Source organism: Antedon bifida, chromosome 4, assembly GCF_963402885.1.
Source record: "Antedon bifida chromosome 4, ecAntBifi1.1, whole genome shotgun sequence".
Classification (NCBI taxonomy): Eukaryota; Metazoa; Echinodermata; class Crinoidea; order Comatulida; family Antedonidae; genus Antedon; species Antedon bifida.
The window spans coordinates 10,397,820-10,424,105 of record NC_136229.1 but is presented as its reverse complement, the minus strand read 5'-3'; the positions used below and the strand labels follow the sequence as shown (position 1 = coordinate 10,424,105).

At 34.0% G+C, this 26,286-nt stretch overlaps 2 protein-coding genes and 11 non-coding genes across 14 annotated transcripts in view; 11 read left to right on the top strand and 2 right to left on the bottom strand.

The window, feature by feature from the left end:
- LOC144840067 (integrin beta-1-like) overlaps positions 1 to 9,175 on the bottom strand; it is a 32,514-nt gene extending 23,339 nt beyond the window's left edge. Inside the window, exons 1-4 of one of the 2 annotated variants that reach the window (XM_078695729.1) lie at positions 9,039 to 9,175; positions 8,216 to 8,330; positions 7,321 to 7,394; positions 3,088 to 3,201 (exon numbers count right to left, since the gene is read on the bottom strand). In XM_078695729.1, the coding sequence (XP_078551855.1) occupies positions 3,088 to 3,201; positions 7,321 to 7,394; positions 8,216 to 8,285 (258 nt within the window). In that variant the 5' untranslated portion in view covers positions 8,286 to 8,330; positions 9,039 to 9,175. Of the gene's footprint in view, positions 1 to 3,087; positions 3,202 to 7,320; positions 7,395 to 8,215; positions 8,331 to 8,804; positions 8,930 to 9,038 lie in introns of those variants that run through there. The other variant, XM_078695730.1, reaches the window with a different exon arrangement.
- A 2,965-nt stretch (positions 9,176 to 12,140) lies between these two features.
- Positions 12,141 to 19,542, bottom strand: LOC144840076 (uncharacterized). Its single transcript, XM_078695740.1, has 7 exons — positions 19,397 to 19,542; positions 15,767 to 15,966; positions 14,715 to 14,921; positions 14,224 to 14,607; positions 13,788 to 13,946; positions 13,005 to 13,117; positions 12,141 to 12,782 (listed from the first exon to the last, which is right to left on the bottom strand). Exons 1-7 carry the CDS (start codon positions 19,516 to 19,518, stop codon positions 12,666 to 12,668), a joined length of 1,302 nt encoding a protein of 433 aa, XP_078551866.1. The 5' UTR covers positions 19,519 to 19,542; the 3' UTR covers positions 12,141 to 12,665.
- Positions 19,543 to 23,520: 3,978 nt separating this feature from the next.
- Trnap-agg (transfer RNA proline (anticodon AGG)) lies at positions 23,521 to 23,592 on the top strand. The gene has a single exon. It is a non-coding gene; the product is annotated as a tRNA-Pro (tRNA).
- Positions 23,593 to 24,154: 562 nt separating this feature from the next.
- Trnap-agg (transfer RNA proline (anticodon AGG)) lies at positions 24,155 to 24,226 on the top strand. Its single transcript has one exon. It is a non-coding gene; the product is annotated as a tRNA-Pro (tRNA).
- A 223-nt stretch (positions 24,227 to 24,449) lies between these two features.
- On the top strand, positions 24,450 to 24,521 carry Trnap-agg (transfer RNA proline (anticodon AGG)). Its single transcript has one exon. It is a non-coding gene; the product is annotated as a tRNA-Pro (tRNA).
- An 88-nt stretch (positions 24,522 to 24,609) lies between these two features.
- Positions 24,610 to 24,681, top strand: Trnap-cgg (transfer RNA proline (anticodon CGG)). The gene has a single exon. It is a non-coding gene; the product is annotated as a tRNA-Pro (tRNA).
- A 244-nt stretch (positions 24,682 to 24,925) lies between these two features.
- Trnap-agg (transfer RNA proline (anticodon AGG)) lies at positions 24,926 to 24,997 on the top strand. Its single transcript has one exon. It is a non-coding gene; the product is annotated as a tRNA-Pro (tRNA).
- An 88-nt stretch (positions 24,998 to 25,085) lies between these two features.
- On the top strand, positions 25,086 to 25,157 carry Trnap-cgg (transfer RNA proline (anticodon CGG)). Its single transcript has one exon. It is a non-coding gene; the product is annotated as a tRNA-Pro (tRNA).
- Positions 25,158 to 25,401: 244 nt separating this feature from the next.
- Positions 25,402 to 25,473, top strand: Trnap-agg (transfer RNA proline (anticodon AGG)). The gene has a single exon. It is a non-coding gene; the product is annotated as a tRNA-Pro (tRNA).
- Positions 25,474 to 25,560: 87 nt separating this feature from the next.
- On the top strand, positions 25,561 to 25,632 carry Trnap-cgg (transfer RNA proline (anticodon CGG)). The gene has a single exon. It is a non-coding gene; the product is annotated as a tRNA-Pro (tRNA).
- A 244-nt stretch (positions 25,633 to 25,876) lies between these two features.
- Positions 25,877 to 25,948, top strand: Trnap-agg (transfer RNA proline (anticodon AGG)). Its single transcript has one exon. It is a non-coding gene; the product is annotated as a tRNA-Pro (tRNA).
- An 88-nt stretch (positions 25,949 to 26,036) lies between these two features.
- On the top strand, positions 26,037 to 26,108 carry Trnap-agg (transfer RNA proline (anticodon AGG)). The gene has a single exon. It is a non-coding gene; the product is annotated as a tRNA-Pro (tRNA).
- An 88-nt stretch (positions 26,109 to 26,196) lies between these two features.
- On the top strand, positions 26,197 to 26,268 carry Trnap-cgg (transfer RNA proline (anticodon CGG)). Its single transcript has one exon. It is a non-coding gene; the product is annotated as a tRNA-Pro (tRNA).
- The last annotated feature ends 18 nt before the right edge of the window (positions 26,269 to 26,286 follow it).

Below are 26,286 nucleotides of genomic sequence, written 5' to 3'. Positions count from 1 at the left end.
ACAAATCAGTGTTTTCCAAATTACACTGTTTTTAATACTGGTTGGAGCCAATTTAGTCTGGTAAATCTTGTTAATAATTCTGAGAAAATTACACATAAAACAAACACTTATCAAGTACAGTAGTAGTAGTAGTAGTAGTACGTTAAGCTAAAAAAAAACAGACCAAGAGAAATCAAAGCCTATATTATTTGTTTTCAATTGGATAGATAAAGTACAATATTATTTGATTTTGTTGGTATTAGTAGATTTAGTTATATCTTATATGTTGTACTTTGCTTAATTTGCTGTACTTTTCTGTGTTTGTTTTCATGTACAGTATATATATATAAATGAATAAAATAAAATACAGTATGTACAGTAATCCGTTTTAACAATCACTCAATGGCTAAAAAACTAGGATTAAAATATATATATTATAAAAATGTCATAAAAGAACGAACATGAAAAGAAATTAGGAGTATGTCAGAACTCGTACCGTATACTTTTTCATTAATTAAAATGAGTTTTTTTATAATTAGTTTATATTGTACTAAATACTGTAAGAACAAAATTAAACAATTAAAAATAACATTTTAAATATAAAAATATTAAATATATGAAAACAAAATTAGATGTGATGAATAATTCGTTAAAACCAAAATTAAGAGCATAGTCTAAGCTTTATTTAAATAATATCTATTATTAAATTGTATAGTAAGTTGTATTAATGTATTAAAACATTAATCAAACAAGTTTCTAAGAACATTTAATTATTGCAATTCTTTATAATACTACTTCAAAATAAAACCATGATTGTCTTTCAAATTCTTTGAAGATCAACAGCCAATACTGACCTGTGATCTACTGTATGACTATAATATATTTATTATTATGGTTATAGGTTATTGACCTATAATAAAAGGCAATCTAACCACTATACTCACTGTATGTATAAAACAGGGACACCAGTCACTATTGAGTATTTACTTAATAATAATAGTGGTTTCTATTTTTTTGTAATAATTTAATTAATTTCAGAATGACTCTTTTGAATTGAACCAAGTTCTTTATTGTGCACAATTTTAATTCAATCATTCCTTTTATTTCAAATAGCAACATCCATAAACAGTAACATACAATATAAAACAAACAAAATAACTATTAATAGTAAATCATCAGATAAAACCTTCCAAATCACAACCTAGTACTAATACACTAAGGGTACGTTCACACGTATGGCGTAAGACTGGCGTGGCTTACGCAAGCGGTAAGGTATACCACGGATTAAAATGGTCAGGCTCTAACATTAATGATCTGTAAATTGGACCAAAGGTTTTAGGTCTTATTCAAAAGATGAGGCAATGAGAGTATATATATGAGAGTCTTATATGATACAATATGGCACAGACATTTATCAAACCATGGAGGTATTCCATGATCAAACTTGGTCAGACATTCTTATTAAACCAAACCACTCTCTCTTAAAAAATGTAGTTGCATCATACGACTTTGTGACATGTCTGAAGAAACTGGTCTTTAATTGGAGGAGATAGATATTGACAATAAATATCATTAAGCCTACTGGTTATAAAATTACATTATTAGTTTTGAAGAGATGGTACATTCCATTAACAGAAGGCCTATATACTCTATAGTGTCATATTTGAAGGCTAATTGGCTTCAACATTGTTTTCCAACACATTGGAATTTCAGTAGGTGAAATGTCATATCATATTACAGGAAATAATAGTCCAGTCATCTTATGAGGTCAAAACCACTGTTAGTGTTGGTATGAACATGTTTTGGTATTATGAACATGTTTTGGTATTATGAACATGTTTTGGTATTATGAACATGTTTTTGGTATTATGAACATGTTTTGGTATTGTGAATACACAGTAACAGGTTTAAATGTTGAAATACCTAAGAAGTTAGGGGGATAGGAATATTTCATCAAGGAATACAGTACTTATAAAATCATTCATTATTTTCTATCTTGTCGTTTGTGTCTCTCTGTATACGTATAAATAAATAATAAATAAACACCTCCCTCGAATAAATTCCCCCCCCCCCACCTCCCCAGCATAGAACAAAAAATAAACACCTCCGGAGCTTTATTTATTTCCTCGAATAAACGCCCATCACATGCACAATATTGTATTACAACACATTATATTTGTAGTAGAATTCATTGATTGATACGATCTACAATTTACCATTGCATTTTTATACAATTTTTACTATATTTTATCACTTCTCGATATTAATTGTGTTGTATTTGTTCATATCTATTGGGTATTTATTTTATTATACATGTTACCATAGTATTATTACATTGAAAAAAATAAACCCCTCCTTCGAATAAACACCTACTTTACCTTGAATAAACGCCTCCTAAAACCCTCCTGAACAATAAACGTCCGGGGGACGGTATCTTAAATATATTTATTCTGAAATTATGTCTGTCCTGCTATAAAAATTATTAAATGTATGTAACCCAGTGTATTTTCTTGTTTTTAGATATAGTATGTTTTTAACAGTCTACAGGAAACCAAAATACAGTTTCCCAATCCATTTTTACTGAATAACACTACAGCAGCAGTTATAGAGAGTTGCTTTTGCGAACAAGGGGCAAAAGGTAGACCACAGTTTATTGAATATTTAGGCATTTTAAAGTTAGTGTATTTTGTTGGAAAGAGTTTTCTAAATCTCATTTAATTGTCATTTTTGGGTCATTCCGTGTCTAATCACATAAACTGTGATTTTTGCTTATTTTGCTTAAAATTCATCAAGATGTTCCTTTATGGATGGTCACACAGACAAAAAAGTCCAAGTTCAAGAAATAATATCAAAATATCAAAAAACAAAGACCATGGGAAACATCCCTGATAATATTTGTGTTTTAAAAAGAAAAAAACATTGAAATTGTGTTTATAAAGTGCAAAAATGGCCTTTGCATGATACTTAGTACAATACTGTATATGTTTTCCACTACTAATAAAAATAAATACAATTGTGTTTATATGCATGTGACATGTTCTATGGGGCGTTTATTCGAGGGGGAATTTATTCGAATAAATAAAGTAGTCAATAAAAACATTCACTTACCCTAACAACACTGTCCAAGTTACTTTTTGGTTGACTAATACTTGAATTTTGACATCCATTTTTAATAAGTGCTTTTGGTTTATCACACCTTGAAAAACCACTGTCACCAAATGTCTATATATAAGAAAAATACAGTAAGCATCATCACACAAGTTTTAATTGAAGTTAAAGATGTATTGTCCCTTTGACTAATTCCAAAAAAATAATTAAAAAAAAAGATTTTAAAAAAAAGTGGGTCATTTTGAAGTAACTTTCACCAAAAATTAGTCGAATAAAACATCATTTAACTGAAATACAGACGTTTTTTTGTTCAAAAAATAACTTTGACTTTGACTTTGACATCTCATAATGCAACGTGCTTGTTTGGCTACTCTGTATGCATAATCATAAAACTTCCTCGTGATCTGTGTGAAAACACCTTCACAACCGTGACGAGTTGTAAACAATCCTAATTAGCATCATGCATAATGCATACTCATGGTTTGAAATCTTTGTTTACTTTCGCTCGCGGCGATTTTCCAGACGAAATGTAATCAAATTAATTTACCTGTTAATTACATAAACTTGTTGTTTTTGGCTCAAATTTTCGACTTAAAGTGAATAACTTTAATATTACTTTGATATGGCCAATTTAAATTTAGAATATTTTGATCTTCATTTTTTGTGTTTCATGGGACAATACATCTTTAAACAAATATCTACCTCTAAATTCACTTTATTGAGGAAACTCTTGATTCATTATTTTATGATTTGGATAGATTTGTTCTCAATTTGTTTTTAAATTAGTGGAAATGCATATTGAAAAAGAATATAATATAATTTGTTTTAAAAAATTATTAAATAAAATAAATAAACAAAATGTCACTTTCTGTTTGTAGCTAGGAACACCTGCAAGGATGTTGGAATGCAAGGACATTATTGCATTGATCTGTACATTATATAGCCATGGAGGCTATTATAACGTCCATGCTATCCCTTTTAACATACATTGATATAAGTGTTACTACCATCTTTGGCCCTGTTAGTGCTGCCAAAGAATATACCATCAGTAGATTTTATATACAGTATTTTTTGTAGCAGCAGAAATGGGTTTCATAAAAAAAATACCGTATATATACAGTGTATCGTAACTTATCTCAATCAATTGTTAGTGGATATTATACGGTATGTTCCAAAATACTGTACTGTATATTTCTTGCAGTATTTCTTCTGCCTTCAAAATATATTGTATATTTGTTTACCGTGACACAAAGTTTGTTATATGTGAAACAACAGCTAAAATGGCACTGCGGACCATCAATATTTGCTATTCAAATTATAAGGCGGTACAGGGTAACAGGAGGTTGGAAGTGAACAGTAAGCATAAATAAAAATGCACGAAAACAAAAAAACAAACTTTTGCCCTGGCCAAGGACTGCAAATCTGGATTTTGGGGAATCCTCAATCCATACTTCCGATGAAACGCATTTAACAGTTGTTTGTAACAGTCGTCTCACAAAGTACGGTATATATATATTCAGCAGAAACCGGTCACCAAATTATATATACTATACATTATTTTTATACCCTATATTGTGATATGCAGCAGAAACAGGGCCTTAAACACATTTAAATAGCTGAAGTAAGTTCTAAAGAGGTTAACACGTTCACTGCCACGGCGTATTTATACGTCAAAAATTGCGTGTCGCTACTTGCCAAGACGTAATACTACGTCAAAATCGTAGCACTTTTGTATTGTATGTAGAATCGCTGGCAGTGGTGATTGGAACAGGAATTATCGCATGGCAGTTTATGAATGATGTACGTAAACGATAATCTAAAAATAAATGTCATATGTTTGTTTGTGTTTATTCCCTCATGCATTGAATATGGTTGATACGATGGCGCCCTCACACTCAATATAATCATCTCAAACATGTCATAAATTGCGCTAATAGTAAATAAAAATAATAATGCACGTGGACAATGACGTATATGAACAGTTTGACCGATTTTAGCGCGGAAAATCCCCGACGTATATTTACGTTCCTGGCAAAGTCAATAAAATTGTTGGACCATTGCCAGTGACGTATTTATACGTCTCAACGGTTTTTCCCGCCATCGTATTTTGAATGACATCATGATAGTCTGTGACCAGATGTTACACTTTCAAACTGTAATTTAATATGTAAACGGGACTTGGCACTGGGACAGAAATTACGGAAAATGCCTTGGCAGTCAATGTGTTAATGGCTGTATGAAAAAGGTGCAAAATTTGTGTCTTTACAGAATATGGGGGAAAAATCAGTTTTGAACCAGATGTTCTAAATTCTTTTATTGATAAGGCTTTGAACAGACCCCATTTTATACAGTCTGAGATAGTATAGATAATATTAATATTAATACCAGGGTGTTTAAACCAATAACTGGCAGACATCATCAAATACTATTTAAAATTTGATTTAAACTATGTAATTTCCTATGAAAAATCCTCTTTCTTATTAAGAAGGGACTTTAATTTCCGAGTAACATGCAGCTAGACCAAATACTGTAAGTAATAATATCTCTATGCCTGGACTCAAACCAAACCAGCAAATGTAATCATTTCTATGTGATATGTTTATTTATGGAGACATTGTTTACAGTATGTTTCATCTGGTTTCACCAGAGAGGTCCCTCTACAGCACGTTTTCACAATGTTTAGTCTTTAGAATAACAAATATATTACAATTTATCAAATTAAAAAGTGCACGTTAAAGCAATCTTTGATTGGCATTTTATTGTTTTTAAATGTTCTATACAATTACTGCTCATAATATGTTTAATTGACAGGTGTCAGTCATCATAGTCCTTCAAATTGTACTACTAACTATGTTAAGGACATGTGGCATAGTGTGTTGGATGTTGGCCTACTGATCGTGAGATCGTTGGTTCAAATCCCATGCTCATTGCGTTGCTTGTACTCAGAAAAGACACTTAAGTTTGCCTCTGTCAACTCAGGTGTACACATGGGTACATGGTAAGATCAAGACACTACTATAGCTGCATCATGGGATCATCCAAAAATGACCGGGGTATTAATATGAACAGCGCTTAAAGGTTTCACAACATTTATTTCAACAATATTTTACAAGGGTGGTCCATCCAGCCGCAGCTGATCAATTAGGGACCTTCACAAAAATACATCATAATGAGACATAAACATGTAACAATAAAAATTAAATTAAAATAAATATAATTAGGTGCTTTATAAATCCAGGATATTATTATTAATATAAATATAATATTAGCATACTTTAGTTCATTATTTCAAGTCATCACCATAAACAGTATACGATATATATGAAAAAAAGTTAAGGTGATGTAAAATTATGGAACATCAAATGGTGGATAAGAACAGAACATTAAATATTTCCTACACACATGCTATGCAAAATGGGGACATCAACCTGAATGATGTAATTGGTGTTTATACCATAATGATACATTCACCTTTTGAAACTCTTTAACCACCTACACAACCACACAACACAATGAGGAAGTCCGTCTGGAAATTATTATACTGTACATACAGTATACTTCAACCTTAAGTAGGTATATACTTTTCACTTTCATAGTATAATGTGTCTCATCTTTTCTTTCAATTAGTCATAGTCTGAAATTACCACAAAATATGTATGAAGCTTTAATTGACTGTAGTAATTATTTCTACCTGTCGTGTGTAGAGTTCAATGATTTCTTTAAAATTTTGATTTTTTGATTTTTAATGTACATTATTTATTATCAGTGAGTCATTAGTGAAAAAAATATGGAAATAAATATATAGGTATTTAAATAATATATGGTATCACCGACATAATAGTTCCCTGCTTCAGTATAACCCAACGCCCTAGGCTAAGGCAGACATACTGTAAGACCCAGACATAATAAGACATCAATGGTGAATCCATTCAATGTATTCTGAGAATAATCCCACCCATAATGTTTGCCTGAATCTTGCAACTAGGCCACTTTGGACTAACTAACTAAACATTAATTAATTTAAATAATTATTTATAAATAAAAAATGCCACTTTAGTATTAAGAACTTTTCATCATGATTGATTAAATTGTGTATTTAAAGTTGATCAAAATTCAAGCTAATTTGGGAGGTGTGCGTATGATGCACAACACCCTCTTTTGCTGATAGGCTCTTTGCTATAATAGGCCTATCTTCCACAATGGAAATGGAAATAAAATGGTTTATCAACTTACTGCATTTGAACACCAAGCACATTCTGGATTTATTTGAATACACTCAGCACATGTTTTAGCTTGCTGACAGGCATCTACAAATAAAACATGATATTTATTATTAGTAAAAATATTATGGTATGTCTAGCTAGTAACCAAGGAAAACGGGAATAAAATATATTTCACTTCTATGATTTAAATGTTTTTTGTTAAGAGAAAATAAAAAAATAAATATATTTAGGAATTTATTTCAAAGTTATAAAACTTTAACAAGTGTTCAAGTGGTTAAGGCTGGGCAATGCACACCGAACTATACAATCAGCATGGGTTCAAGACTCCTCCTCTATAATTCTGTTGGAATGTTAGAACAAATCTTCTTGGATAAGGACTTATGTTCTGGTCTAGTGGACACATCTGGCTTGTGTGCCCTTCAGAACCCAGCTCAGAAGAGTTAGTAGTAGGTTACTCCATCCATGGACAAATGAACACATGGATAATAAAAATCAGTCTGTATTTTGCCAACAGAATGTTGATTCGCAACTTTCGTGGTAAGAGAGCATATTTGTTTAATTGACAGCAGAATAGAATTTAGAATAGAAAAGCGCGTTGGATTTCACCGCCAATGCATATACATGTGTTCATTTGTTCATACTCCATCCCAGCCTCTGTCATTGCGAACAGAAGAATAAGCGCGTCTCAACAGAAATTGATTTTTATTGTTTCCACACAAGTATACAATTCAGCCCAGTAACGTTCTATTTAAAATAGCCAAATAATAGGCCCGTACACCAACCTTTTTTTATAAATTGAAATTATTTATTAGATTCATTTAGAAACTACATAAAATGTTCACATGTTGAAACCAAATTTTACATGCATACCTCACATATTTTGCATTAACAAACATAATACTTACTTTGTGCTTTTAGCAATGACAAAATGCTGACTATAATTGTAATCTGGAATAGTTTATATAGATGGCTCATCTTTTACTCTTTACTGATGGAAAAAATTTATCATCCAATGAAACACTGTAAAAAAAGACTAATTATTAGCTTAGAGTGTCCAATTGTTTTGATTCTCAGACACACCGATGAGACGGTTTAATACAATACATCAATGTTCATATGAATAGTACCTCAAAATGGTTTATTATCGGGAAAAACCCTCAATGGTTCGATCAATAGACCACAGCATTATATAGTGTGTGGTAACTTACTGATCGCTAAAATGAGCCCAATGAAAAGTGAATACATGATATTCTTACAGAGAATTATAATTAGTTATTTTTACCGAATATAAATAAAATCCACCAAATATTATCTGAAACGATGAAACAAATACAACCCCGTTTCTTTATGTTTTTTGAGTAATCAGGTATTTTGGATTTTACCCTGATCATGAAGATGTCTTGATCATTTTGACCAAAAACACCTACATTCATAATCTACTCAACATGGTCATGACATCTATTTTATTAAATAAACCGGCTTTTTTTCACTCACCAATATTTGATTGCCTAAACCTTAATACGAGCCATTTTCACAATTATAATAAGCATATACTAAATTTGGTTAATAATCCACTAGGCTGGTGCATGAATGAATCCAATCTCTTCTCTGCTCTGTTCTGCTTGTTGTTTGGTGATCAGTGATGAACGAACGGGGCTACTAGTACTACCTACTAAACTAGTACTCCTACTTCTAAACAGTTCTAACTTAACATAAACGTTAACTTACCTCTTTTTACTTTGTATTTGGTTTGAAAATACTGGAAGTATTAAGTACATTAATCCAACTAATTCGGTATTGTATAATCAACTAGTTACACATAAAGTTTCCGTCTTACTCTACTGCACTTCTCTCTTATCTTAGCTAACTTCCCTACTGCGTAAGTTGGTGTCAACTGTCACAAATAAGTTCACTTCCATAAACGTTTGGGGGCGCTATAAATATTGTTTAGTGCATGCAGCTAGCAAGCGGAGGGATATAAATAGGGTGAAACCATGGACAATGAACATTTGGCGAAACTAACTAATACTTTTAATAAAGTTATTCACTTCCGTAGAAAAAATAACATGATAAAATAATATTTTCACTTAAATAAATGGTTAAATTTAACCAAAAACCTCTGACAGAGAATATGAATAATTTATTGTTATAAATTACAGTTTTTTTGGTAAATTATTATTGTTTTTATCGATCTAATTTTGTGGTAAAATTGAATAAATATTATTATGCGACAATAAAATGGCATATTCAACAACAAAATGTGTATATTAGCAATAAACATATTTATGATGATAAATAAATCGCAATCGATTTGATAAATTTTAAATGTTCTTTATAGTAAATCTTCTAGAAAGAGGACACCTGTGTGTGATGACGCAAAATAATAATTGCATAATAGAATGTCCAAATGACGTCACAGTTGTTGTGCGCGGAATAAAGTTTGTGTGTACAAAACTCGTATACAGCCAGCGCTAGCTTCGACAACACGACGAAGAAACAACGTCTCCTCATTTTGTTGTATGTGCTTAGTTTCTTTCCGAGAAATTTGTATTGATCTATCAAACAATATTTACTAGATATTCATCATAAAATAACGCATTATGCCTATCTTATTTGGTGTAATAATAGCCTACCAAGAAATAACAAAGGTAAGTGCTATCTCAAATAAAGCAGTAATATTCTGTAAGTTCCAAGTGAAGTCATAATAAAAAAATTTTTAATATTGAAGTCGGGATGATTCTAATTAATAATATTTTGTAATTTTTAAGAAGAAAAATATGGCTAAGTGAAGATAGGCCTAGGTTGTAGGCCTACACCCTACACACTAAGCCTATTAATATTTCTTTAAACATTCGATTTTATAAATAATCATAAAATGTAGAAATAAGAGGATCCAAAGAGGGTAATGTTTTGATATGTAACTATGGATATTTAAATTGCCCTTACCTGTTTAATTGTTTCCGGAACACAGCATTTGCTGGATCCGGAGTCGAGGCTAGGCTATCCTATAAGCCCCTCTTGAAAATAATATCAAATCTCAAATACGGCGCAAATTTTAGAGGGTGGTTGGACCATGCCTGTTCGATACATTCGATACATTTTAATTCTAATTGTAATTATCATCAGGAAATAATGATGTGAAAAAGGTAGAACCAGTAGAAGCAGTACCAATGGAAGCAGAAGTAGAACATAGAAAGAGTAGCAGAACGTAGAGAACTGGATAAAGCAGTAGTAGAATATGTAGAGAACTTAATAGAAATGGCAGTAGTAGCAGAAACAGTAGTAAAAGTTAAATCCCATGCATCATAGAGATGTTATAGTTCACTATAATATCTCTATGCATGCATACACTAGATAGATTTCACACAATTATCAAAACATACCCAAAATAGTGTGTTTCAAGTGATGTATTTCAGTTTGGATATAATAAAACAATCTTTTTTTTTTATTTAATTCGTCTTTATATATGAATAATAACCAAACAATTACGTATATACATTACCTGGCTGCTGAGTGGGTAATTGACGAGTAAATAACATAGGAGGATGAGACATCATGGAAACTTCAAAATCCTGAATCCGGCACTGATGTTTAAAATAGTCGCAGGAGGAATTAGTAATTCTCTTCGTTACGTGTAATTATGGTAGCTGGCGTGTGTGGCCGCACCGTCCCAGAATAAACATGTTTCAAACATATAGGCCTAGTTTGTTTTTATTGGTTCTTGTATGGGGTTAACGGGGACGGAGATGAGATTATAAGCACTCTTTGATATGATACCAAGATAGTGAAGCTTTAGCTTTGTTGTAGTGTATATCTGTAGCTTGATGGTAGTGGAGCTGTATAGCTTGTTGTAGTGAAGCTGTGGATCGGTGGTAGTGGAGCTGTAGCATAGTGGCAGTGGAGCTGTAGCTTGGTTGTAGTGTAGCTATAGCTTGATGGCAGTGAAGCTGTATAGCTTGTTGGTAGTGGAGCTGTAGATTGGTGGTAGTGGTGCTGTAGCTTAGTGGCAGTGGAACTACTGTAGCTTTGTGGTAGTGGAGCTGTATGATGGTTGTAGTAGAGCTGTAGATTGGTGGTAGTGGAGCTGTAGATTGGTGGCAGTGGAGCTGGGTTGGTTGTAGTGGAGCTGTAGATTGGTGGTAGTGGAGCTGTAGCTTTTTGGCAGTGGAACTGCTGTAGCTTTGTGGTAGTGGAGCTAGGTTGGTTGTAGTGGAGCTGTAGATTGGTGGTAGTGGACAGTAGCATTGGCAGTGGAGCTGTAGCTTAGTGGCAGTGGAACTGTAGCTTAGTGGCAGTGGAACTGCTGTAGCTTTGTGGTAGTGGAGCTAGGTTGGTTGTAGTGGATCTGTAGATTGGTGGTAGTGGAGCTGTAGATTATTGGTAGTGGAGCCATAGTTTGGTGGTAGTGGAGCTGTACCTTAGATGTAGTAAAGCTGTAGCTTGCTGGTAGTGGTGTTGTAGCTTGGTGACACACCTTTCAATCCCAAGGTCAAGATTTCAATCCTGACCTAGTGCCAGAGTTTTAACTTACCACTCTTTCAACTCCACTACGCCTCAAATGGGACGATAATTACGATAAATTATTTTTAAATCTAAAGTTTATCAATCCTATAATTGGTGAATTTCTCGCTGTTGAATGCGTATGAACATTAACAACAAAAAACATTCCTATCTGCATGGTAATACATTTTGCAAAGGCTTGTAATCACTTTTATGATTATCTCATTCCAGAAACATGAAGAAGAAGACACTTTGGATGGGGAACTATAATCGGTTCACTGTGCGTTTAATCTGATCAAATAAATGATTGATAGTTAAATACAAATTAACTAGAAGAAGCAATATTCAAAATTTTATTTAGTCAAACTTGTTTTAATAGTTAAAAAGCAACTAATTACTAAGCAATTAAAAACAATTCCGTTTACGGCAATCAGTCGAAGACGACCACAATGGCGATGACGACGATGATGATGATGATGATGACACGTCACAACAATATCAGTTGGATAACATATTAGATACAGTATGAAAAACTTACTCTGTGGCTATACAGTGTAGGACTAATGGAATAAATAAAGTGACACAGAGTTGATGTGTGGAGAGAGCGGTGTGAGGTTATTAATAATACAATGTAGCTAATCACTGCAGTCGATACAGTAGCCACTTCTATTGTTTGAGAACACAACTTTGCGTACAAAATGTGCCAAAATATTGAATACATTGTGTAATGATTATGTATTAACATTGCATTACACATTATTAATAAAAATGCAATTCATTGAATATACACGATTCTGTAATAAGCTGTCATGCATCCAGCAGTTTTAAGAAATAGTTAACATCTTCCAATCTGCGTTAATTACATCCACAGTTGATAACCAGTAAGTTTGAAATATTCACTCTCTTGAATTCATTTTGATCCAACACCAGAACGTGCAAGTCCTCCGTTTCAGAGGGCCCACAGCATTGTCCCTATGATTAGAAAACACACATAAACAAAAGTAAAGTAGTGACGCAATTTAGAGAATTCTTAGAATTGAGCAATGAAGAATGGTATTTGAACTCAACACATTTGGGTCGTTTGTTAGGAATGAGCGGTGATTTATATGGCTTGGCATTTGCATCTGAATCAATACCGTGTATAGAGGATTGTAATTGTAATGTTATTTTGATGTGAGAATTGATTTTACTTACTTTCCCATTGCCGGGTTCGAACCTTGATTGGGTGAGAAATGTGCTACACGTACCAGTGCAGTAAGATGCAGTAAAGAGTAATGGAGATATGATGATATCTGATAATCCAAGTTCTAACAAAAATATAATCGTAATTTAGTAAGTAACCTATATAAATATTCAAGCGATCTTTTTTATGATGTGAGTTTCCAACATATGTATACAGTTTTATTCACGTTATACTTGCGAATTCAACTTGAACAAGCAAGAAATATGCCTCAACATTGTGCGAAACCCCGTAACAAGTAAACTACTGTACGTTAAAGCATGAAAAAAGCGGCGTGGTAACATCAAAGAACAATTATTTCTGTGTTAAAGCATACACTCCCGCTACCCACCACCCTCTATATCAAAATGCGAAGCAACTCGTAATTTCGTAAATAAACGATATACCCATGAACAAATCCTATGCGCAGTCTGATTGCTCTAATTACATGCATCGATAAGTTATTTAAACAAAATATGTTTTTGAACATCGTGAATTTCACCATATCTAACCACCGTTATTGTAAGTATTAATTTTTGTTTTCTCTCTCTCCCCCCCCCCCCCCCCTCCCTCTCTCTCTTTCGTGAGTATCGCCTAAAACTATTATTCTCATTTCAATAATTACTTTCAAACAATTAAACTTTCAAGTTTCTTTCAATTATTATATATTTATATAACCACATTTATACACTCATGTCATATACATACTCTTTTTTTGTCTTTTTACATTATCAATTTCAATGAAATAAACTACATACCTTTAAATGTAAATACGGTACTCTTCATACAGCAAGGAAGTGGCGAAGAGAGGTCATCGCAAGAAAGGGAAGGTGATGTTTGCCGTTTGTTGCGACGTCGAGTGGATCCATGAAGATACCGAATGTCAAGGCGAGGAACAGTGTCCGCTACATCGCTGCCTACAAAATAAAAATAAATTTGTACCAGCTAACCATCCGTTTGTTTATCTACACACTACTATATAGAGTGGTTATAAAGGCGGAGTCACCAGCCTCGTGTTTCATAAACTTTTTAAAGAAATATCGGGCACAGCTGTTGTATAATACCGATAGTTGGTATTGAATAGCTTCGATGTTGGCAGAGTCGAGAGTATTCACTCACAAGTTACTGTACAATGCGTTTATATTAAAAATGTCGACTGTTATTTCCAAAATTAGGTTAAAATATGTAACTTACTAAACATTCTATATGATGGACGGTATAGGTCTGTTTCATTACACGGTTGAGTGATTATTCTCATATCCATAAAATCGTTATTTGGTTCACTATCAAACAGCTCGATATCAATATGCAACCGAATCCGACCTGTGCCAGAGGTCTGCCATCGTTTGACAATGTTGGTAAAATTAAAGGTCCACCAGCCATTGTTACCTCGGTGATATGTCGGCGTTCCTATTTGGTGGTTAGTTGCGTTCAGTTCATAAATGGTGATCATTATTCTGCCATTGTTATCTATTTTGACATGGTTACGTTCGCGCTCTGAAGTCCTCTCGTCAAAGTCGGATAATTGAATGTAGAAATCTATTAACTCGTGTCCCGTGCTCTCTTTTGTGTCATTCTCTAAATATGGGTTAAACAACATACAAATAAATAATAAACAATAAGTTTAAATGATAAAGAAACGTATTTACATATCAAATGTAGGTGTTTAGTTCGAGTTGTCTTACCGTCACTTTTGTTGCTTTGACTTTCTTCATATAAAACACAGTCAGAGTCATTTCGACCAACGACATACAAATACAATGTTGCTGATTCGATTTTCACTTTACGCATGCGCTTTTTGTGATATGGTGGTAGAGAAAACACAATTCTATAACGTTCGTTTGGTTTAGCTTCAGATCGATTTTCACTGTCATCTTCTAGAACCTTTGCAACTGAAAGTAAAACAAAATCAAGTAATTAACTTATTTCCATTCAACATAATCAATATTTTGAATAAGATTTTACTGGGCATCACTGAGAGTGGTAGGCCTACTTGAAACGATGTGATGTTATTACGTTAGTCCAAAATTAGAATCCGTCAAAAGTTGTTATTATTATAATTGTGCAGATTGCTGATTATTGATTAAAATATGAGTAACTGTACATGTCAAGTTCAAATATATTCTGTAACATTAACTGTATTATTAATAAATTTACAAAATATTAGGGCAGCTGTTTCCCTCGACATTTCTATAATAATACATTTCATAGAAACGTGATGGCATGCCATATAAAACCATTTAACCCCTCTATCCAAACAATTTTAAACAAACATTATCTTTTTATGTTGACTAATATGATATCATTTGTTGTTCCTGTAATGCCATCCAATGCTTTTCAATAGTAGGCCTAATGCTTCCACTGAAAAAATAGGACCACCATCTAAGTTGGCAGTAATTTCTTTGTTCAGTGTGAACTATAGCAATACGCCTGATTTCAGTTGGTTCACACACTGTTATCCTATCGTCCAGTGATGACCAATTACCCTAGACTGTGCTCACTTTATCTTATTTGTTTAGGGCCTACTTGCATAGCATTAATACCATGGATGAAGTAGTTCTTCTAAGCTTAACTTATTATATCTTCCTTTTTTTAGAAACACATCGATATATATCGCAAACCTGACTAGCAGAAATTGAATACAAAGTTGAATAGTAGGAGAGATGCACCAAGTTGTAGGCCTATTGCTACAAAATATTTAAGTCGCATTTTTTTCTATATAGATTATATTACTTACTAAATGGATTTAATTTAATATCTTCTTCGTTCACCAAGGCTTCAGTTGGGTCATATTCTATAATCTTTTTAGTGAGTTCTTCTGTAATACTGAATTCAGGGGCCGGTGGTGGTCTTTCCATTCCTAGCCTATGTAGTATCTGCTGTTTGTAAGCTTCTAACAACAAGTCCCTCTCATTTGGAACAGTATGCCTACTCTGACTACAAGAAAAAGAAAGTTCAAATACATTATACAAAATATGTACTTTAACCACTGTATTAACGACTTATATTGATTTAAATTCATTTAGTAAGTAATAACTAAATATATCTACATAGAAAAAACTGCGACTTAAATATTTTTTTATATATAATACATTGTCCTGTATTATTACGAAAATGAAGATTATATGTTAAACGTATGTAAATTCGGTGTGTTTTGTTTTTTATTTTAAAATAATCCCGAAAACTAAAATATTTTCAAAAACCGGAATTCCTGTATTCGGTTCATCGGCTGCACTCGATTCATTCTGTTAAATTACCCACACATGCGCATTAGGAATAAGAAACTACTTACCAGTGCGTGATTCGATCGATCTGTAAGCACATTGTAGGCCTAATGCTATGATTTTAGGATCGAAATTCTATGAATGAGATATTTATAGAGTTTCGTTCATGTTCGAAACTCCAATGAAACATTCCACAGAGTGCATCCGATCCATGAAGTGATTACGAAAAAAAAAAATCTTGGAAATAGGCGATCGTGTATGAGGAAGAAGTAAATATATGCCTCTAAACGCTATCTACAAATCAATCCTGTCATATATTTAGATAAATTAAGAGACTGTTTACATTGAGTCTGAATGGGAATATACCGTAGCTGTAAAACATCGAAAAGTTAAAAATAATAACGTTGCAATGATAATGTGTTTTACGATTAGAGCCTATTATGTTTTTAAAGGGTCCATAAGGTCCATTCGTCTTGGTTAAAACAACATTATTCACTGTTTCAGAATGTACGTTTTATTTATAGTTAGTAAATAATGTCTAGACATACCCGTTCTCTTAACAGACACTGTTAAAATAAATCTATATAGTACAATTTACTGTCAATAAGTTATTTCTTGTTCTTTTTAGAGTAATTTTTGGATTAAATAACTATACTTTAATTTGTCAATAAAAAAATTGTAAAAAGAAAAAGAAAGAGAAAAGCAGCCCAAATCGAGATTCTAATACGGAATCCTCTGTTTGATATACAGACTATAACATACATACTACCAATTGACTACTAGGGATGTCGTAGTTGTTCAAATACGAGTGAAAGAACTGTGTTCTGCATTCAACGCGGACAAACAACAGAAGAATAGATTTTCTTGAGCTATACTCTTTCACTTTAATTCTACCATCCGTCCAACCAGTAAACTGAGAACAAGATGCTGTGTGTAACAACATTAATACGACGTATCGCCTATTGTGCACAACATTCATACTACAAGGTATCGACTACAATGACTACAACAACTAATAGCCCTATAGACTAATTTACATATCAAGATATTATGTACATACATAACAAACTCCTTAAACCCATCGGCATGGTAATGTGACCACAACACCATCTCGAGCGTATACGCGCAATGAAGATGTAATGTATGATGTATGTCCTCATTGTATAGTATATTAATGATGAATTGATACTGTCGATATTTATAGATCAATTTACAGACATGAAGAAACTCTAACCAAAATTTAAACTCTTTGGTTCGATGATATACATTGGTATATCAGCTTATTTTTGAGGTCCAGCCACTGATACCCAGAGTATTGTCATTTTCAGTATTGCCTTCAGATTTACATATATATTATTATATATAGTGTATTTCATGCAATAAATGACAATGGTTCAACACATTGTATAAGGCATATCGGTTTGATAGAGCAATGATGTTAGCGGTATACTTTATTTCATTTTCTTACTTTTTTACCTAAACAAGCGAGGAAGGCGCAATATTGGTCATATCAATGATTGAGACTGATATACTAGTGGTTTAGATATAGAGACTTTTTTGATATGTTGTGAATTTGCCAAGCTATGTGGTTGCTTCTTTTGCTTTTTTGTGTTATGCTGAGTAATTTCTTTACTTGTTTATTGTATTGCAGACTAGACTGCTATGAAAAGAAATTTATATCAAATATTGCAACAATCAAAATAGCAGCTATAAAGCATAATTAATATCAAATAATAATAGCAACTATCAAATGATGGAAATGTATGTATCAAAATAGGTAAATGTAGTATCAAATGCTGCCAATGTATATATCAACTGCTATATATAGCTGCTACCTATAGCTGCTGCATAGCTGTTGCTATATTTGATAGTTTTTTTGATATGACCAATATTGCGCCTACGTGAAACAAGCTTGCTTATTCGTAGAGGGGAGAAGTGAAATAGATATTATAACGTAATACTAGAATAGGCCTAATTTATTAGATTATTGGTACTAATCTAACCGCAATTCAACTTCTGTCAATAATGTCAAAAAAAATTGTCTTGACACACAAAGTCAAGATTTTTGTCGCATAAATTTACAATAAACGCAACGCCATAAAGCATACGCTATAGAGACAGTACAAGGAAAGAGGATAACAATAAGAGTATATCTTCTTCTGAAAAGAAGAGTTTCTCGACGTTTCATTCAATATACTTTGATCGTCCTCATGAGGGAGAATATTAATTGAAACGTCGAGAAACTCAACAGTTCTTTTCAGAACAATATACATATATACGTATACCGTGTACCGCAAACTTTATATGAACATTTGATTTCGCAATGCAAACCTACAAAGAGTATCATTGTAAAGCGGTATTGTGAACCTTACATTTTCGAAGATAATTAAAGAACATCAAATAGGCATTTTAATTTTTTTTTTCATATTACACTAACTATTTTACGTTCTGCCTTGCATGTCATCATAGTCGAACTATCGTTTTTCATTGTTAAATTACATTTGTTAAAGTATTACCAGACCAGAGATTACAGCAAATATAAGATTTGGTTACACCTTTATATAGGGACAGGTATTACATTTCTTCTTTCTAACAAAAATAGGGGTTGATTAGCTTTAAAATAAACACTTGAATGTGTTGTGCTCGTCGTACTAGTGTCTAATATATAACAAATTTATTTCGCAAATTAAATGCATAGCAAAAACATACAAAAGGTATAAAAATACACATATGAGTATTATAAAAAATCTAATATAAAATGTCAGACCAGCTGACATACAATTTTGAATTCAAATCAAACACAGTTTTAACAATCGAATTATTATACAATATACTAATACGTAACATAAAATTATAAATAGACTTACGCAGAAATTCACCGAAACTAGGGATACCAAATTTAACAAACATAGGCCTATAGGAAGCACTACAAACTCATATTCAATCTGTGCTTTGTTGTTCTATAAACGCATTCATTATTGACTCTTATTATTTCTTGTCTGCAGCCCTTCTTTTATTTCTTCTTTTTATATTGTTTATTCAAACGGATTCAACTATGATTCTATCTAAAAATATCAACATTGCTGATTGATTCAATGATTATAATTACAAAGACAATGGTAATATAATAGAATACTACTTACGATGGTGTAACTTGCATGTTACTATCATCTATTGCAGATGCAATCATAAAACTAAGCCAAATCAGCACCAATTTGATATTCGCCATCATATTACACACCTGTAGATTTCTAAGGTTTAACATTCGCTACGGTAGTTCATTATGATATACAGTACTTTGAGCTTTTGCGTTTTATATACGTTATCAACTCATGAACTTTTGACATTTGAAGATTTGTAAGTGTCAAATGTTTATTTGATTTTGTCATGCTATTCATTATAGTATAGATGAGTATAGTGCATAGTTAAAGTTGTGCATGTTATGTTCACGTTCAAAGATGTAAATTTTATTAATATGAAACTTTCTAATATTGCTAATTTTAAATTCTAAAAAAAAAATCTTGTTCTTGTCTCTTGTATTGAATAATCTCCATTTTGACTCATTTCTTTCTGATTGTTACTTCTTATTTTCAATATTATTGATTATTTGCGTTTGCATGATGCTGTCTCTCATTCTGGTTGCTATTTTCAGGAAGTATATTTCTGATCCTTCTTTTTTTCCTTTTGGTTTTCTTGATAATTTTTCTTGCAATCTTGACAGCTAAATATGATTTCCAGTTGCTCCGACTGTGGTAATGTGAACTGATGACATGGTTCAATAATGATGTTTTTGTGAAACTTACTAAACTAATTTTGTCTACCGTTTTGAAATCAGAATCTTAGGTATAGGCCTACCTTGTAATGCAAACAGTGTCTTATTATCAGTAAGTGTTGAAGAAAGATCGTATAGATTTACTTATCGGTAAACCCTCAGAAAGTTGAGATCTATCGGGCATAAACTGTATAGAAGCCTGCTTCACTGATAATAGAAGTTGGATGATCTCCAACTTCCTCAAGCTAAACGACTAGAGTCCGAAACAATCATGTTTATGTTTACCTCTTCTAAAAAACATGATCATAAAAGAAAACATTGCTGGGGAGATCAGACTTTCAGTACTGTTTGAACTAGACTCTTAAACGATTTGGCTATACATATATTTATTAGAAGCTCGAAGCTCGACATCTTTTGACAGTTTTCCGTTTGGAATGGCTCTTTAAAAACGGAAAGATTGATTGATTGATTGATTGACCATGTCCTTGTTGATATCATTTCCCAGGGACTGGATGGTATCATCGCTTAGAGTTCGAGACCCCGGTTCAACTCCCATATTAGCCATGTTAAATCGTTTAATTGTTTGTACCATCTAGGTCGTGTTCAAAGATGGTTCTCGAATACAAGTAATTTCAGCGTAAAAAAATGTACGTACCGCAGAAACGAATAAATAGACACGATGATTTATGTAAAATTAGCACCCTGGGAATGATTAGGCTTTGTCTTAAAAATGAGTCCAATTTTTTTATCTGAACTCATCTAAGGAAACCCAATTTGTGTTGTGTATATAACATTAGAGTTGAGGGATGGGGAAGAGGATGGTAAGAACAATTTTTAAATATATTCTCTATCCACTCAGTAACAAAATATTGTTTTAAATGTTTTATAGGCCTATCAATAATATACCACTAAACACAGTAAAACATTTACGATTTATGTAAAATTAGCACCCTGGGAATTATTAGGCTTTGTCTTAAAAATGAGTCCAATTTTTTTATCTGAACTCATAGGAAACCCAATTTGTGCAATTTGTGTTGTGTATATAACATTAGAGTTGAGGGATGGGGAAGAGGATGGGAAGAACAATTTTTAAATATATTCTCTATCCACTCAGTAACAAAATATTGTTTTAAATGTTTTATAGGCCTATCAATAATATACCACTAAACACAGTAAAACATTTACGATTTATGTAAAATTAGCACCCTGGGAATTATTAGGCTTTGTCTTAAAAATGAGTCCAATTTTTTTATCTGAACTCATCTAAGGAAACCCAATTTGTGTTGTGTATATAACATTAGAGTTGAGGGATGGGGAAGAGGATGGGAAGAACAATTTTTAAATATATTCTCTATCCACTCAGTAACAAAATATTGTTTTAAATGTTTTATAGGCCTATTATACCACTAAACACAGTAAAACATTTACGATTTATAATACTTTTTTAAAACTGTCCCTGTTATAGTCGATTGAAATAGTAAAGTACATATAACGATACACCGTATCCGGATATTCACCCCCTGGACATTTACCCCCGGAAAACTACCCCCCGGACAACCACCACCTGGACAACTACCCCCTTAGGACAACTACCCCCCGGACAAATACCCCCCGGACAACTACCTCCTTAGGACAACAACCCCCTTAGGACAACTACCCCCTGGACAACTACCCCCCGGACAATTACCCCCTAGGAACAATTACCCCGCGGACAACTACCTCTGACACAATACTCCCCGTAGGACAACTACCTCCTGAACCTGGACAATACTCCGAGGGCAAATAATCTTTTAGGACAACTACCTCCGTATGACAACTAACCCCTGGACAACTACCCCCCCCCCGAACAATTACCCCCTGACAATTACCCCCGGACAATTCCCCCCACCCCCCCGCCGGGTAATTACCAAGCGGACAACTACCTCTGACACAATACTCCCCGTAGGACAACTACTTCCTGGACCTAGACAATACTCCGAGGGCAAATAATCTTTTAGGACAACTACCTCCGTAGGACAACTAACCCCTGGACAACTACCACCCAGACAACTATCCCTTTAGAACAACTACCCCCCGGCGGACGGACAACTACCACCCAGACCATTCAACAACCTGACTCAACAGTGTATAATAGGAATTAATAACTATATTTTAATTCGTTACTTTGACGAATTACTATTCATTATTGTAAACAAAAGTAAAAGATTGAACATAAATATAGTCCTAAGGGAGGGAGTAGGTGTCCGGGGGGTAGTTGACCAGGGGGTAATTACCCGGGGGTAGTTGTCCTAAGGGGGTAGTTGTCCGGGGAGTAGTTGTCCGGGGGGTAGTTGTCCTAAGGGGGTAGTTGTCCGGGTGGTACACATCCGGGGGGTAACTGTCTAGGGGTAGGTGTCCTAGAACCCGATACACTACTACGACGTTTATATTTTTTATAATTATTAATTAATACAAACGTTGAGAAGCAACTGTCAGTAATCTACCCACAGTCACAGTAATAAATGTTCTTTGTATATTTTGTTTATATATCTAACAGTAACCACATTCACAGTAAGACAATTTCGATTCAAATGGCGACCAAAAATGATTAATACGTACAGTATTTACAATATTGTCAAAAGTATTGCAATACTATATCTCATATTTTATTCTCCAAGGGCCCATACATTTTCCTACTTGTGTTAAACCAAGGCTCATAAATTTACCAAACAAACTGGGATTCTGAGAGATTGGAATGTTCCATTCATCGCAAATCAATTACATACATAATATATTAAATCTATCAAAATAGTATTTTTTTAAAGAAAATCGGCCTGTCTTCAACATTATGATACTGTACTCGAGCTGTTCAACCGGTTTTCAGCTATTATTAATTATCGTAGGAGGAGATAGGAAAATGCAAAGCATCCTCGTCAAGAGGACATCCATCAGACAGTGTATACCATGATCGGAAAACACCCATATTTGGGGCAAATCGTTCAACCTAAATTCGTTTTAATCGTCAATAACTAATTATTCTAACTTAATTTAATTAGTAAACAGGGTTACATCAGGTGGTTAAAATCAGTACCGAAAGTACGAACCAACTTTATATACCACCGAGTAAAAATTCTAGAAGTAAGGCGCGATTTACCGAATTTTGCCCTTACGTAAATTTATATAATAGATACGTAAATTTATATATAGATAATTGTGATTTTATCTCGTTGTTCTCATTTCATGTTAAATTCTTAATTCAAAATTTATTTTTTTATCTGTTCGTTTTGTTCGCTCAAAGGTGAGCCATGTTAAATCGAAAATGTTAAACATTTTGGTAATAAATCATGACAAAATCCACTTTACCACGAGTAAACAAATTGTAGTGTGCTGTCGGTCTAGTGACATGAATCTTGTTTTGGACTCAGGACTGTATAATCGATAATTTTAAACAATTTGAACTTTCTCATAAACATCCATATTGAAATACAATATACTAAGAATCACCAATAAATAATTGGCTCGTTGGTCTAGTGGTATGATTCTCGCTTAGGGTGCGAGAGGTCCCGTGTTCATTTCACGGACGAGCCCTGTTGAATTTATAATTTCAAACAATTTGAACTTTCTCATAACATTCATATTGAAATCCACTATACCAAAAACGAACTATAAATAAGAGGCTCGTTTGTCTAGTGGTATGATTGTCGCTTAGGGGGCGAGAGGTCACGGGTTCAATTCCCGGACGAGCCCTATTAAATTTATAATTTTAAACAATTAGAACTTTCTCATATACATCAATATTGAATTCCACTATACCAAGAATGACCAATGAATAAGTGACATGTTGGTCTAGTGGCATGATTCTCGCTTCGGGTGCGAGAGGTCCCGGGTTCGACTCCCGGACGAGCCCTGTTATGTTAAATTGATAATGTTAAGCTTTGGTACTTTCTCGTCAACAATGATAAACTCCACTTTACCACAAGTAAACACAATGAAGAGGGCTCGTTGGTCTAGTGGCATGATTCTCGCTTATTGTGCGAGAGGTTCGGGGTCAATTCCCGGATGAGCCCTGTTGAATTTATAATTTTAAACAATTCGAACTTTCTCATAACATTCATATTGAAATCCACTATACCAAAAACTATACATAAGTGGCTCGTTGGTCTAGTGGTATGATTCTCGCTTAGGGTGCGAGAGGTCCCGGGTTCAATTCCCGGACGAGCCCTGTTGAATTTATAATTTTAAACAATTTGAACTTTCTCATAAACATCCATATTGAAATACATTATACCAAGAACGACCAATGAATAAGTGGCTCGTTGGTCTAGTGGCCTGATTCTCGCCTCGGATGCGACTCCCGGGCGATTCTTGTTATATTTAAGATTTGTTACTTTCTAATAAACATCCATTTTGAAATCCAATATACGAATAACGACAAATAAATAAGTGGTTCGTTGGTCTAGTGGTATGATTCTCGCTTAGGGTGCGAGAGGTCCCGGGTTCAATTCCCGGACGAGCCCTATTGAATTTATAATTTTAAACAATTTAAACTTTCTCATAAACATCCATATTGAAATCCACTATACCAAGAATCACCAATCAGTATGTGGCTCGTTGGTCTAGTGGTATGATTCTCGCTTCGGGTGCGAGAGGTCCCGGGTTCGACTCCCGGACGATTCTTGTTAAATTGATATAATTTTAAGCTTGGTACTTTCTCGTCAAGAATGATAAAATCCACTTTACCACGAGTAAACAAAGCGCAGAGGGCTCGTTGGTCTCGTGGCATGATTCTCGCTTTGGGTGCAAGAGGTCCCGGGGTCAATTCCCGGACGAGCCCTGTTGAATTTATAATTTTAAACAATTCGAACTTTCTCATAACATTCATATTGAAATCCACTATACCAAAAACGAACTATAAGTAAGTGGCTCGTTGGTCTAGTGGTATGATTCTCGCTTAGGGTGCGAGAGGTCCCGGGTTCAATTCCCGGACGAGCCCTATTGAATTTATAATTTTAAACAATTGGAACTTTCTTATAAACATCCATATTGAAATCCTCTATACCAAGAATCACCAATCAGTATGTGGCTCGTTGGTCTAGTGGTATGATTCTCGCTTCGGGTGCAAGAGGTCCCGGGTTCGACTCCCGGACGAGCCCTGCTAAATTGATATAATTTTAAGCTTGGTACTTTCTCGTCAAGAATGATAAAATCCACTTTACCACGAGTAAACAAAGCGCAGAGGGCTCGTTGGTCTCGTGGCATGATTCTCGCTTTGGGTGCGAGAGGTCCCGGGGTCAATTCCCGGACGAGCCCTGTTGAATTTATAATTTTAAACAATTTGAACTTTCTCATAACATTCATATTGAAATCAACTATACCAAAAACGAACTATAAATAAGTGGCTCGTTGGTCTAGTGGTATAATTCTCGCTTAGGGTGCGAGAGGTCCCGGGTTCAATTCCCGGACGAGCCCTATTGAATTTATACTTTTAACAATTGGAACTTACTTATAAACATCCATATTGAAATCCACTATTCCAAGAATCACCAATCAGTATGTGGTTCGTTGGTCTAGTGGTATGATTCTCGCTTCGGGTGCGAGAGGTCCCGGGTTCGACTCCCGGACGAGCCCTGCTAAATTGATATAATTTTAAGCTTGTTACTTTCTCGTCAAGAATGATAAAATCCACTTTACCACGAGTAAACAAAGCGCAGAGGGCTCGTTGGTCTCGTGGCATGATTCTCGCTTTGAGTGCAAGAGGTCCCGGGGTCAATTCCCGGACGAGCCCTGTTGAATTTATAATTTTCAACAATTTGAACTTTTTCATAACATTCACATTGAAATCAACTATACCAAAAACGAACTATAAATAAGTGGTTCGTTGGTCTAGTGGTATGATTCTCGCTTAGGGTGCGAGAGGTACCGGGTTCAATTCCCGGACGAGCCCTATTGAATTTATAATTTTAAACAACTGGAACTTTCTTATAAACATCCATATTGAAATCCACTATACCAAGAATCACCAATCAGTATGTGGCTCGTTGGTCTAGTGGTATGGTTCTCGCTTAGGGTGCGAGAGGTCCCGGGTTCAATTCCCGGATGAGCCCTATTGAATTTATAATTTTAAACAATTGGAACTTTCTTATAAACATCCATATTGAAATCCACTATACCAAGAATCACCAATCAGTATGTGGCTCGTTGGTCTAGTGGTATGATTCTCGCTTCGGGTGCGAGAGGTCCCGGGTTCGACTCCCGGACGAGCCCTGCTAAATTGATATAATT

What these genes read in the sequence shown, in the direction of transcription:
- LOC144840076 (XM_078695740.1), bottom strand. Translation starts at nt 19,518, where the DNA reads ATGTTAAACCTTAGAAATCTACAGGTGTGTAATATGATGGCGAATATC. An exon ending in TCAAAGCAACAAAAGTGACG is followed by an intron (nt 14,608 to 14,714) that starts GTAAGACAACTC and finishes ACCCATATTTAG; the next exon opens with AGAATGACACAAAAGAGAGC. An exon ending in TCGAACCCGGCAATGGGAAA is followed by an intron (nt 12,783 to 13,004) that starts GTAAGTAAAATC and finishes TTCTAATCATAG; the next exon opens with GGACAATGCTGTGGGCCCTC.